We start from the raw sequence: 14,612 nt of genomic DNA, 5'->3' as shown, positions 1-14,612 counted from the left end.
TTTCAGCTAAATATATGAACTGGCTAATTCGAGTGAATTTTCATAGCCACTGGCAAATAGAAGATGTTTTCTGGGTAACGAGTTATTTGCAACAATAATGTTACAGCGGCAGATTATATCATGGTCCGCCCTCATTTGTTGTTCTTAAAGGCACGGTGGCTAAGGGAACTATTTTTAAGCATTGTCCTCAAACAGGCTCTACGTTTATTAGTGTGGAAACTTGGGCTCAGAATAACTTCGCTTAATGTGAAGCAAGGAAAGAAGTTGGCAGTGCTCCCACCCAGCCTGTTTTGACTGTTCTCATCGTACAGTAAATGCAGAAATGGTATGTTAAATCTCACATACGCTGCGAACAAGTAAACGAAACAAGGTCATCATTAGAAAATTGGAAGTACCCTGAAAGACCACTTTATTTATGCGAGACTTAATCGAAGCAAGTTTGATACGTACATGTTTTCAGACTACATTATTTTACTGAAAAAAGAAGCTACATGAGCAAGTTGTTGATAATTCAGTCGAAAAACTGCAATTGTAGTACGCACAGGCAAAAGTGCCAGCAAACAAACGCCAGATCATGTATAGAATTTTTTTTCCTCCTGTGAATTTACATTGCGAATCTTTTGTTGGCCTCCAACTACACAGCATTGCTCAGGCGGGTAAACCCTCACAACCCTTAGAGCTGCACAAAATCGTAGAACTCATATTTATTTCACGGTTGTTCACTGCACCAACCATTTCTTCCAGTGGAACACAAATATTTAGCCTTCAAATATTTACTTATGTCGCAATAATTTCTTTTAAACCAAAGGTCTCTGTTGATCACAGTGGTAATCTAGTTTAAAAACGTGTCGTCTGGCTGTAAATAACATATCTGTGATCTTATTGTGTATCCACCGCAAAATTGAAGTTTCTCTGCATTCCACAAGTTTGTTTCCAGCCACTTAAACAACAGGTTTAGTTAGTATGTGACGATCTTCTCGTGGGTACCTGAATGACGTCGTGAAATGTTCAAATGTTCAGCAACTTACTTTCCATCCTCCTTGGCAAACAAAGGAGAGAAAACAGCGTAACCAATATATAACAACACAACATCAAACTAGCTATTGAATTTCTAGTGAGCTGGGCACGACGTATACAGTTAAAAGCGAGACATATCTGAACGAAAAATAGCTCCACCAAACGGAAGCACTAACAAGATGTAAAACGATTTCTAACTTCCGGTAGCAAATGAATGTACACAGAAGTACAATTTAAGTCCACTATTCTCAGACTAATTTGTTCTCGTCTAAATGAGATGCACCTGAAAGCACATAAAATTTATCTACAAACCTGGGGGTTCACCGGTCTGCTTTTTTCGGTAGAATTCAACGTCTTGTCCTGAAAAGCCATAAGGTAAGGAAACTAATTAAAATTAAGCAATAAAACTATCTGCTACCTTTTAGGAAGATCCGAGCCTACAAAACGCAAAAACAAGTTGCCTCAGCTATGAAAACACTCGGGGATTCCTTAAGGCCACCTTTGCCATTTAAGACATACACAGCTTCAAAGGCCATATTTACACAGCAGTTAAAGTAATCTAGCCTGATTGCCAACAAATTAGTCTCTAACATCAATACACTATTGCAAAATTTTGTGTCATCTGCTTTTCAGCTAAGTGCGGCAACTGTTTTTTGAGTTTAATTTTCGCAGACACCTACGAAAAGTAGATGACGGTTTTATTGTAATGATTTACTTACTATATCACTGGTATAGTGTAGAATTATATTATGGTCTAGCCTTATTTTTTAATGCTAAAGGCACTGTGGCTGAGCCCACTCTATTTAAGCACTGCAGTCAAAGAAACTCTGTCGTTATCAATGTTGAAACTTGGCGACGCCAGGATAACAATATCGAATTGGAGGCAAGAAAAGACGCTAGCAATATTCTCACACTGTCATTGTGGGCTATTTTATACTGCAGCAAACAAACACACTTTCATTCAAGCTCACACATGCTACGAAGGGGTTAAAGAAACAAGCCCAACATTAAAAAATAAAGAAGCCCGAGAAATACACCTTCATTTATGAGTCAATGCAAGCAAGCTTGAGGTGGACGTTCAAAAAGAGCACAATATGCTGAAAAAGGCAGCTACACGAAGAAGCTCAACATGAGTCACTTGAAAATGTAGAATTTCAGTACCGACAGGCCCAAATGGCAGCAAGCACATTGCCAAAACATCTGAATGGAATTTGTTTTTTTCTCTTTCTGCGACTGCGCTAATTTACAAATCTTTGTCGGGCCCAGAAAACACAGTGCGCCTCCTGCAGATGAGCCTATCAATGCCGATTTCAGAGCGCCCTTTCCCCGTCTGAGCAGTGTGCCTCACCATAATTGGCTGAACCCATCGTGCAGCGCAACGGAGGATGAAAAACGGCCATAGCGAAGAGAGAGCGAGGAGGAAAGCGGAGGAGGAGCGTATGGCTATAGCGTGAAGGCAAGTTGCGCGGCGGTGACCCGTGGCATGAGAGTTGCCGGCGCTGACGTCTGCTCGCCCGTGACGTCATCGTTAAGGTATGCGTCACTCGCCAGAGATGGCGCCAGGGTAGGGCTCTGTAAACGTGCTGGCCGTCAGCTGCCTCCGTTCGGCACTGCGCGATCCGTACACGGTCGCCTACACTCTAAACACGAATACGAATATATGGGAGTAAAAAGGGAGTAAGCTGTCTTATGGAGCACTCCCTATTATAAAAGGGAGTCCTCTGGTGTGGTACTCGAACCGTACACTCTAAACACCAAAGGAGTAAAAAGAGAGTAAGCTGTCCTCTCGAGCACTCCCTATAGAGGAAGCTGTCCTCTGGAGCACTCCCTATATAGGGAGTGCTCCCTATATAGGGAGTGCTCCAGAGGTCCCTATATAGGGAGTGCTCCAGAGGACAGCTTCCTCTATAGGGAGTGCTCGAGAGGACAGCTTACTCTCTTTTTACTCCTTTGGTGTTTAGAGTGTACGGTTCGAGTACCACACGAGCTGCGCTCAAAAATCACGTTACCTAGAAGCACGTCGTTTAATCTTCGCCATTAGCCCTTGCAGCTATACAAAATCGTACAACTCATATTTATCTTTGTTCCGTAGGAGGCGTGGGAGACAGCCATCCTCAACTGCTCCACCATGGAGTCACAAAAGAGCTCTGGTAAAGCGCGCGCCAGGCGAGGCCTCGTCTTGCGGTGTCCCGGATTAAGGATACCGACCATGTAGCGGGGTCTTAGGACTCCCAAACTCTCTTTTTGAACATTAAAAAAAATTTAACCACCACCACTGCCAGCACAGCATCATTTCTTCCAATGAAAGAAAAACGTCTCATTTTCTAATATTTGCTTATCCAGTAAATGTTTTGTTTTAAATCTGATCTTTGGTAATAACAGTGATGACCTAGTATATAAAAGTCGCCTTCGGCTTTCAGTAACATGTGTGCTATCTTACAGTGGTATCCACCTTAAGATTGAAGTCCATAAGGTCATTTTCAGCCCTCTAGAGCTGTAGTAGCACTGACACGAATACCTTCCTGTCTGTCAGATTTATATTTAACAAATACCAAACAACTGACTCACCAACAGAAATAATGAAACGTGAGGGGATTCAAGCACTCCAAATACGTAGCAAACTCGCGCGACACAAGATGATGTATCAACTAATTCGCCAGCAATTAAAACTTGACGTTACTAAATATATTTCCTTTTCTAAAGCAAAATCGACGCGTCACAAACATTCTAATACACTTGAGTACCCTTTCCATACTGACTGCTTAAAATACTCATTTTTTCCGTTTTCCACTTGTGAATGGAACAGTCTATACCCTTCAATAACTAGCAGCTCATCGTTAGGAAAGTTCAGCGCTGCTATCGAGAGCTCGGTACTTAATTAGCAAATATTTTTGTGTGTGTGTTTTCTGTGTTGCTAATATTGCTTCCTATTCTGTGTGCCTTTTTAATGTTAACTTTGTTCAGGTATACACAGACTACCAGTATTGTTTTCGGAACTATTGCGATGCAACTTCTGTCATGACGCCTATTGTGAGATTATTTGCCTTGTTTCGATATGATTATGATACAGTTCGTTGTATTGTTATTGTGCGTTGTTGTATTTTTGGTTGTATTTCCATAGTTAATTTCCGTGCCTTTGCTTTACCCTTACTATTAGTTGTCGATCTTCACAACAATGATGTATTTTTTGAACTGTTATTACTAACCCTATTTTGCCCTCCTGCAACAATCCCAAACGGGATTAGCAGTATGTATAAATAAGATAAAATAAATAAATTCCACCAAATCCGCTCAATTTAAAGAACACCAATGCAAAAACTTCTTTCCAACAGTTTCCTGGAAAGGGCCCTTAAGGTTATTGAAATGCTTGAGGATTTACATGTCTCTTACGAAGCTCTGTCTCAGTGGCGCCGAGAACATCGTATCTCTCCAGGCACATCAGATGCTGCACAAGCTGTCCAACAGTTGCCGTATGCAGGCTTGACCGTGCTTCCCACTGGTCCAGAAGAGAGGCCGTAGGGCTCTTCCCCTCCTCCCTGAGGACCTCAACCTCGTCACAACTGAACCCTGCCAATATTGCCAATCCTCGCCAATCGCGATAGCCCGGCGGTCTCAGAAGCAGCTGGGGTATGTCCAAGCCCAAGGCGAGTATGGACCTGCACTTCTGTCCTACAGCGCTTATCGGAACGTCGTGGTAGCTGTCTGGTGTCAGCTCGGTGACATCTTGCCCCTTGAGCCTTGGGTAAGCCACGATTGTCCCGCCAGCCATCGATGTGGTGATGTGAACTAGCACCGCTCTAAGAGACTGTCATGATGCTGAGCTCATTTTGTGCCAACATCCATGCTATATATAGACCAGAGTGCGGACTGGAATATTTCCCCTGAAAAAAAGAAGAAAATGGGGACACAACTCAAGGATGCCTCAAATCAAGTTGTGAAAAAATGCAAGATTAATATAACTCATTGAAGCAGTTAGCTCACGGGTTCCAAATCTTTATGAACGAATTTATTTTGTTTTACTATTCACTCATGCTCAGGTACTATTCATATATCTGCTGTAACAATTCATTCATAAAAAATAAACTGTAGCAAACAGCGAACGGAAGCGACCCCATGACATTTTTTTCCGAGGGAACACCTGTACAGCACGGAGAGACACACTGAGGCACCCTTCATTTATGTACGCCTCATCAGTTAACTTCATAAAATGAAAATAAAGCGAACGAGGAAAAGGCGCGCTGCAATGACACTTCTCTGTGAAAACACCGGCGCTGTACGGAGAGACACACTGAGCCCGTCGTGGCCGCGCGTGCTTGTCTTCGTGGTGTGAGTTGTTTTGGTCGAATACCTCAGCAATCCAGATGTTCCTCCGTAGCTTCGGGAATGAGCAATTAAGCGACTTATTGACCCGTTGTATTAAGCATTGGCGATGATTTAACAGCAGTACTCTATAAAGACTAAGTCACTATGCGATGTGTCAGTGTGTCCTGTAGGCATACTGCTGCTTTCTGTAACCTAAACAATGAACAGAAAAAATTGGGGCGCCAATTCGTCGACCTATGCGAAAACCAAACAGACTGCAACAACCCATATGCCAGCGTCTGTCCACAATGGTTCACAACTTTATCGCTAGATGCATAATCGACAATTATTGTGAGATGATTGCCATGAACGCGGGCCGGCCGCGTTGAGCCTTTTGATCGATTCGTGTATACCGCATAATTGGAAGCGAAAACGATATAGAAGCAGTTGCAAAACAACCCATACCTGGTGTCCGTGCAAGTAAGAGCTCAGGGAACCACTTCAACTTCATAAAGTAACATTGAAATCTCCGAACAAGCTTATGGGAGTCAAAAGAAACAACAGGCGCCTAAGACGTCTGCGAGGGCGGTGCGGAAATGTCGTCACTACACACACTTCGCAGCAGCCATATGGTAAGGAAGCAACCAAGTACGGGAACGACGAAACTCCGACCTGATTCCCATTGAAGATGGCCAGAGTTGCTCGTTTCGTTGCAGACGAGCCGGCCTGAACGCGGATAAAGGAAACCAGAAAGGAGAGGCCATGACGTCCCTTTTTGCGAAGGCGCCTCCCAACCGGAGGTTGACTCGCCTCTCCTCCTTGGTTGTTTCTCCCTTCACCCTTTACCTCTCCACGCCTCCTTCCTTCTCCGCCGAGCTTTGTCGTGTGCACCACGCGCGTCAAGGGCTCCGATAGCGCCGTGTCGCGTGAACGCGAAACCTCAGAAAGAGTAGTTTTGAGAAGGCCGCGACTTGGTGGTAGTTTCTTATACTAGCGGCAATAGCTCGTCCTGCAAGTCACGTACAGGACGTTTAGGAGCCAAACGTCAGTTTCTTCAGTGGGCATTTTATCCGTGCAGCTGCTTACGCGAAGCGAAATGTGCTGCGCAAAATTCACCTACGCAATTTCTTCAAAAAACGGCCGCGTTGAAAAAAAAAAATAGGCAGCACCGTGCGCAGAACCTCAGCATTTTCTTAGCTCGTTCCCCAGTCGGTGTCGACGCCGTCCGCAGCTTAGACCTTACCATGGCGAAAAATTCTGCGTGTCCGTAACCGCATGTCGTATTTATGTTTTGACTGGAGAGCCCTTGGTGGTGGCTCGCTCGGCAAACTGCGCAGAACGCCAGTACGCTGCTGCGGCCGGCTGCAGTTGTGTATGTACGATAAGAAAGCCGGCGAAACTGTGCGGAAGAGGCGCGGTCCTCAAGGTTGCACGTGTCGCAGTACATGTGCCTGAGTATCAGAGGGGAAACTAGTAGCTTAGGCTAGAGTACTATGAACGTTCTTTGCTTTCACGCTAAAGCTAACGATGAAATATTCACTGTACACGCTCGCAATCGTCTTGTTATTTTTTTTGCATTTTTCACCCCTGAAACGTGGATGCTACGCCTAGGATTACATTTGCTCGTAAGCCGCTGAAGGCTTTATTCTGAGCGTCACAACAGCAAGCGAATAAGGATGGAGCAAGGGGCGTTGCTGGACAAGCTGCTTAATGAACATTCCGAGAAACACAGCGCTGGCAGACAACGGACAACGGAGCTGTGTGTCCTCCTAATTGTTTGTCCTCCTGTGTGCTCTTTCCTGCGCCCATGTACGCTGTACGCATTTTGGTTTACCGCGACATGATGAAATCAAAAGAGTGCGTCAAATATCCCTTTCGCCCTGTAATAATAATAGTAATAATTTGTTTTGGGAGAGAGGAAATGGCGCAGTATCTGTCTCATATGTCGTTGGACACCTGAACCGCGCCGTAAGGGAACGGTTAAGGGAGGGAGTTAAAGAAGAAAGGAAGAAAGGCGCCATAGTGGAAGGCTCCGGAATAATTTCGATCACCTGGGGATCTTTAACGTGCACTGACATCGCACAGCACACGGGCGCCTTAGCGTTTTTCCTCCATAAAAACGCAGCCGCCGCGGTCGGGTTCGAACCCGGAAACTCCGGATCAGTAGTCGAGCGCCCTAACCACTGAGCCACCGCGGCGGGGCTGTACCCTATATAAAGATATTTTTCTTTGATCTACATAGCACCAAGACTATGCCTGTGAAAATATGTTTAGAAAAAAAGGCATTTCTGTGTCCAGAGTAAAGTGTCCAGAAACGATTGAGCATTGTTTCTCTGATTGCAAAGATTCAACGCACTCTTGCAGCGAACATTGAAAGCAATACTCTATTTGGCACTGCCATTTGCTGGGAAACCTTTAGACATGTTCTTTCTGATTGTACTCACAGCCTCTCGAAAAAGCGCATGATGGACCGACATTGTGAATCTGATGTTTCTACAAAACACCACTGAGCAGAATGATTCTTCATCTAAAAGAAATTTATGCCCAGACTGAATTTGAACTAGAGTGGCAACCACTCCTGGTGCTGTGCAATTCATTGTCTTTTTTCTAGTGGATTTATTTATTTATTTAAAGAAATAAAAAAATAGTTGCCTAGGTGAGTCATATTATGATGCAGTAGTGATCTCTCTCTCTTGCGTTATTTCTCGTGCTTGGTTGTTTAGGTGTGTCATATTATGCACTGTATTGATATGCGATTGTTTTCGCTATGGTTTGTACATAGTTAATGTACATAGAGCATTACTTGATTGTAATAAATGTCCTGTTTAAAGCGCGTTTAAAAAAAAAGAAAGTGGCGGCAGCAAAGTGCACTCGCGCAGCGTCCAGCGAAGCTGATCTGTTCGCGCCGCCACTGGGCAGAATGCCAGTCGCGGATATTTAGTTATTTATTTTGTTTAATTATTCTACTTAGTCCGATCCCACAAATATCGCAAGATCTTGCTTGGAGTTTACCCATCGGAATAGTGCTTTGTCATTAATAATTCTGTTATTTTCGTTTTCTACAACTAGAACAGAACTGCAAGCTTAACGACTAAGAAACCTGGCCTTGGTCTACCATTCCTCTCATCAAGTCGCATCATTTCATTTATTTATTTATTTATTTATTTATTTATTTATTTATTTATTTATTTATTTATTTATTTATTTATTTGTTTATTTATTTATTTATTTATTTATTTATTTATTTATTTATTTATTTACTTTCTCCCACAGTACGTGTAACCGCGGATTGATCACACTCACAAGGTTGGAGTACAATTTTGCAAAATTAAAACTTACTTTCTTTTTTTTAACCCCAGACCTTCCAATTATGGAATCACCTTCCTGCATTATTGGCACCACCGTGCGGGCACTAATTGACGATCATCGTTTATTCAAGAATCAATTTGTCAATTTTGTATAACTAGCACATTTTTTTCATTTTCATTTCATTTATTCATACTGTCAGCCCTGGGCGGGCTATTACAGGAGTGGATATCAAACTTAAAACAGAAAAAGAACACATCAAACAAATACTGAGATCAACACTAAATTTCATACATAATTGTGTTTGCCACTTGAACAAAACAAAAACATTGTCATAAAAATCAAGCAGAACATAAAACATTGTGCAGTTTATCTAAAAATTCGCTAAGTGATTGTGACGTGACAACGGAGTTTGGTAACATAATCCATTCCTTAATGGCTCTCGGGAAAAAACTAAATTTAAAGCAATCATTTCTGACAGGCGGCATTGGGATGTACAAACTGTGACGATGGCGTGATGTTTCCCCTGTTTTAATTTCAAAGTATTTTGTTTGATCGATTTTCAAGTAGTGGTTAGCGATCTGGAAAAGAAACTTGAGTCTGTCGCATTTGGTTCTAATGTCAAGTGTTTGCAAATCAGCAGATTTACACAAAGAAGTTGGAGAATCAGAATAACGATACCTATTAAATATAAACCTTGCTCCGAGACGCTGGATTCTTTCCAGCTTAGAACAGTTGGAAGCAGTGTACGGGTCCCAGACAACTTTTGCATATTCGAGGATAGGCCTAACTAGGCTTTTGAAAACCAGACTTTTTATTTCAGGAGTTGCACTGCACATATTGCGTCTCAAGCTCCAGAGTGCCTTGGAAGCCTTAGTACATACATTATCTATGTGTGAATTCTAGCGTAAGTCAGATGTGAGTGTTACTCCAAGGTATTTAAAATTAGTTACTCTAGTTAGTAATCTACCATTAATGCTGTAACTGTAATCAAGGACAGTTTTCTTTCTTGTAATGGTCATAAAAACTGTTGTGTTTGAATTTATTATTATCTGCCACACCTTACACCATTCATGTATTTTCTGCAAGTTTTGATTGAGTTCTGACTGATCTTCTGAAGTATTAATTTGTTTATAAACGATGCAGTCATCTGCATACAGTCTAACTGGAACGCTCAAACCAACAGGCAAGTCGTTGATGAAGATCAAAACAAGAGAGGGCCCAGAACACTGCCCTGGGGAACACCGGAATCGACTGGCATGATGTTGGATTTATACTCTTGAACCTGAACATACTGTACTCTAGACGAAATATATTACCTGAACCACTTAGATATAGTTTCATTTTTAAATATGGCACTGATTTTTAGTAATAGCTTAGGGTGCGAAACCTTATCAAACGCCTTTGCAAAGTCCAAAATTACGATGTCTGTTTGCATGCGGGAATTAATTGACTGGGAAAGATCATGTACAGTTTCCGTGAGTTGAGTGATGGTAGAAAGCCCCTTGCGGAAGCCATGCTGGTTTACAAATAGGTGATTGTTACTCTCAAGAAAAGTTGATAAGTGAGCGTACACAATATGTTCGAGTAACTTGGAACACGTGCTAATGAGGGAAATGGGTCTATAATTTTCAACGTTAGAAGTGGGACCATTTTTATGCACAGGCACTATTTTCGCACATTTCCAGGCAACGGGAACACAACTACTGTCGATAGACAATTGAAAGATTTTGGTAAGAAATTTAGAATTCCACTCTGCATATCTATATAAGAAATCATTCGGGATACCGTCCGGTCCTGAGTTCTTTTTTGTGTTGATATCCAAAAGGAGTTTCAGAACTCCTTCTTCACTTATTTCTAAATCGGGTATAGGAGGGTAACCTGGAGGCTCAAAAAACGGTGATTCGCCGTCATCTTCAGTGAAAACAGATGCAAAAAATGAATTAAAACTTTCAGCCCTCTGGGGGCTCTCTTCTTCATTAGAATGGTGAGGTTTACCGCCGCCATTTATATATCGCCAGAACTTACTGGGCGCTTCAGTAAGAAATCTGGTGAGAGTCTGACTGTAAAAGGTATTTTTACTTTCTTTGATGAGTCGCTTTAACTCTTGGCTCATACGACATACGGAGGTTTTTAATTCAGGGCTTGGGTATTGTGAGCATCTTTTTCGTTTCCTTTTGAGCTGTCGTTTTTTGTGAATAATGTCTCTATTAATCCAAGGATGCTTCCTTTTTGTTATTTTCGTGGTTTTAGGAATGAACATCTCAATTGCTTTCGCTGTCATGTTTGCAAAAAAATCCCACAACTTATCTGTGCCAAGTCCGTCTTGATATAAACACATGAATTCATCAAACGAGATTTCAAGGTAGTCCAGTAATCCGACATCATCAGCAGCCGCAAAATTCAAAACAGTCTTTCTGCAAGATTTGTGACATATTTCGTGAGTCATATTGAGCGACATAATCACCATTTTATGGTCAGACAATCCTTCTTCAACATCACAACTCAGCAAAAACTCTAGTAGACCAGATGACAAAAAGACAAGGTCTAGTATCGAGGATGTTGTCGTACATACTCTCGTACTCTTTTCAACAATCTGAGTCAAGCCATAGCAATAGGCGAGTTCGATCAGATGTTCACTGCTAGCTGTATCAACTCTGCCGGGAGAAAGCGACATCCAATCAATTCCTGGCAAATTAAAATCACCTGTCAGCATAATATTGTCACCAAAGTGTACATTTAGGTCCAGTAACCTTTTTAGGTTATCAAGCACGTCTATGGTTGAATTGGGAGCTCTGTAGAAAGCACCCACTAAGACAGTACGACCATTCAGTCTGGTTTTAATCCATGCAGTTTCGAAATCATCAAACCCTTCTATAACTGAGAATACTATATTACTCTTGAACAGTATTGCAACACCGCCACCCCTCCTTTCACGGTCTTTTCGTTCTATGGAGTAGTTTGGGGGAGCAACTTCACAGTCTCTAATATCTTTATGTAGCCATGTCTCTGTGATTACCATAATATCGGGTTCATGTTCAAGGCATATACTTTCTATGGCGTCAACCTTGTTAAGCATGCTACTAGCGTTCACATTTATAATTTTAAAGCACACCGTCTTATGATTGTTTAGTCACTCATTGCTAGTGCTAGTGGCAACCTGGCATTTGAACCGCTGCTTGGTCTCCTCGTTCCATGCGTATAAGGTATTCTTGACTTTTAACTTATCAAAAATTAACTTAGCTTTCACGCCGTTCTTTCGTTCATCGGCACAGGAGTTCCATAGGTTTTTCCGTATTTCCACAACCCTTTTAGAAAAATCTTCATTTACACTAAATTGAGTGCCTTTTAGGTTGAAACAGTTACTCATTATTTTCATCTTATCCCTAAAGTCAGTAAGTTTAATAATAATCGGACGGTCTCTACCTGGTTCCCTCTTTCCAAGTCGGTGAATCCTTTCAATAGTGTCCACCCTTTGTTTCAGAATTTTATCAAAGATGTCATTGTTTACTTTCTGTAGTAGGTCCTCTTCACTCTCTGATTCCTCCTCCTTGACTCCGCGTACAATCAAGTTATTGCGCCGCGAGCGGTTTTCCAACTCATCAAGTTTTCTCGAAACTGTAGTCATTTCTATTTCACATCTTTCAGCAAAAGTTCCTAGTTTCGAAAGCCTATCCCGAGACTCGTCAAAGGTTTGTAGCTTTTGTTCTATAGCAGACAGCCTGGATTGCATGTCCAGGATTCTTGCTTCAGACGATGTTTGGTTTTCCTGTATTTCGCTTAATTTGCTGAGGATTTCAGTTTGAGAAGCAATTACTTGTTGAATCATTTCCATTGTATCCGGGCCAGGATTTTCCTCAACATCACCGGATAACTTCAGCAACAGGCCTACAATTGAGATACAATCACTAAAGCAAACCAGCAATGTGCGTGGACACGGCAACACGATCAAAAAAAGGCAGTTGCTACGGCAGCAATATTTTCGTCCACCAACCTGCACAAATAGTGGCACATCAGTTGACATTGTCACGACGGGGTTGCCGTGTCCACTGCTGATGGAAGGCGCAGGCGTCCCTTTTATAGGCAAAATCCGGGCTGGAAGTGTGGATGACGTCGCTGTGCTCGAAGAGGGTGCGCAGAAGGCAGTATCCACGTGCCACGACAGCAGCTCGCAGTGTGAAAAATGTACGCCCCCCGCGCACGGCAGTCGAAAGGCATCGGCAGAAGCTGGGTGACGATTGAAGCCGCTGTCTGCGCTTACTGCACGGCCCAAGGCGATGGAAAAGAATCCGGTAAGTACCTGCACAAATAGTGGCACATCAGTTGACATTGTCACGACGGGGCTGCCGTGTCCACTGCTGATGGAAGGCGCAGGCGTCCCTTTTATAGGCAAAATCCGGGCTGGAAGTGTGGATGACGTCGCTGTGCTCGAAGAGGGTGCGCAGAAGGCAGTATCCACGTGCCACGACAGCAGCTCGCAGTGTGAAAAATGTACGCCCCCCGCGCACGGCAGTCGAAAGGCATCGGCAGAAGCTGGGTGACGATTGAAGCCGCTGTCTGCGCTTACTGCACGGCCCAAGGCGATGGAAAAGAATCCGGTAAGTACCTGCACAAATAGTGGCACATCAGTTGACATTGTCACGACGGGGTTGCCGTGTCCACTGCTGATGGAAGGCGCAGGCGTCCCTTTTATAGGCAAAATCCGGGCTGGAAGTGTGGATGACGTCACTGTGCTCGAAGAGGGTGCGCAGAAGGCAGTATCCACGTGCCACGACAGCAGCTCGCAGTGTGAAAAATGTACGCCCCCCGCGCACGGCAGTCGAAAGGCATCGGCAGAAGCTGGGTGACGATTGAAGCCGCTGTCTGCGCTTACTGCACGGCCCAAGGCGATGGAAAAGAATCCGGTAAGTACCTGCACAAATAGTGGCACATCAGTTGACATTGTCACGACGGGGTTGCCGTGTCCACTGTTTGTTTTCATTATGTGTAACCATTTCCCTCTTTAATGCTTTTATGACCCTGAAAGTGTTTCAGATAAATAATTAAAATATATAAGTAAACCTAAGCTACCACAAGCATTTGCGCGCCTGCGATTCTGCACCTTCCACTGAAGCGCAGATATGAGTGCTTGACGTCGAAAGCCCGCACCAGGCACAACGCTCTATTACCTATCCGAAACACCGTTAGAGCCAAGTTACTAGGACATTCATCATTTATAAAGTTTTAGACGTCTACCTCATAGCCATGGTAAAATGCATATTTAATCTATTTGTAGCCTACGCTAGAATACAGAGGTGATCGGGGCGATTACCAGGCCTGTGAGCCTGCCGAGAGGAAGATATGCTCCATTGCAGGGCACCAGGGAGCAAAGAAAAAGCCGATGGCGTCAATGATCCATTTCCGGGTGAAGATGTAGCTTTTCTGCTAGGTATTGGTTTGAAAGGGTAGGTAGGGGGGGGGGGGGGGGGGGGGTACCAATGGAGGGATCTAAGCTAGAGTGATACAAACATGGTGTACGCTTGGGCGTCTGTGTCCTTGATACATGAGTTAAAACGTAGGCTTAATATTGCATTTAAATGTTGCTGCTGGCCCAGAGGGCCATAGTTCATAAATCGCGACTTGGTTTTGTTTAATAATACGAGCAAAGTTAATTCAGCACTTTTCCCTATGGCTGAAAATGCACGCATAATTGTTAAAACAACATACTCAGGACCACAGCTTTCAGAATCAAAGTGGCCACAAAATTTGCAGCAAGCCAAATAGACAGACAAAGTGGAAGCTTGGGCAAGTTGGTTGGACATTACCGACGCAGCGCAAAAAACACGAGGACAAGATGAGCGCACGGACACAGCGCTGCGTCCGTGTGCTCTTGTCCTCGTGTTTTTTGCGCTCCGTCGGTAATGTCCAAATAAAGCAGATAAGCGTAATGGGTAATAAGAATAAATAGAACTTACTTTAACTTACTTTAACGTACTTTAAACCGACAT

The 14,612-nt window shown here is 43.2% G+C and overlaps 2 protein-coding genes across 2 annotated transcripts in view; both read right to left on the bottom strand.

The window, feature by feature from the left end:
- LOC144118381 (myeloid differentiation primary response protein MyD88-like) overlaps positions 1 to 4,892 on the bottom strand; it is a 9,929-nt gene extending 5,037 nt beyond the window's left edge. The window contains exons 1-2 of the mRNA XM_077651332.1: positions 4,408 to 4,892; positions 1,330 to 1,377 (exon numbers count right to left, since the gene is read on the bottom strand). Of these exons, the coding sequence (XP_077507458.1) occupies positions 1,330 to 1,377; positions 4,408 to 4,786 (427 nt within the window). The 5' untranslated portion in view covers positions 4,787 to 4,892. The remainder of the gene's footprint in view (positions 1 to 1,329; positions 1,378 to 4,407) is intronic.
- Positions 4,893 to 11,745: 6,853 nt separating this feature from the next.
- Positions 11,746 to 12,784, bottom strand: LOC144118380 (uncharacterized). Its single transcript, XM_077651330.1, has one exon. The coding sequence runs from the start codon at positions 12,647 to 12,649 to the stop codon at positions 11,759 to 11,761; it is 891 nt and encodes a 296-aa protein (XP_077507456.1). The 5' UTR covers positions 12,650 to 12,784; the 3' UTR covers positions 11,746 to 11,758.
- Positions 12,785 to 14,612: the final 1,828 nt, after the last annotated feature.

The sequence above is a fragment of the Amblyomma americanum genome, chromosome 2 (genome assembly GCF_052857255.1).
Source record: "Amblyomma americanum isolate KBUSLIRL-KWMA chromosome 2, ASM5285725v1, whole genome shotgun sequence".
NCBI lineage: Eukaryota > Metazoa > Arthropoda > Arachnida > Ixodida > Ixodidae > Amblyomma > Amblyomma americanum.
The sequence above is the reverse complement of the archived record's forward strand: the minus strand, read 5'-3'. Positions and strand labels throughout refer to the sequence as shown.

Bases quoted from the DNA above. Each gene is read 5' to 3' on its own strand.
- LOC144118380 (XM_077651330.1), bottom strand. From the start codon at position 12,649: ATGTCAACTGATGTGCCACTATTTGTGCAGGTTGGTGGACGAAAATAT.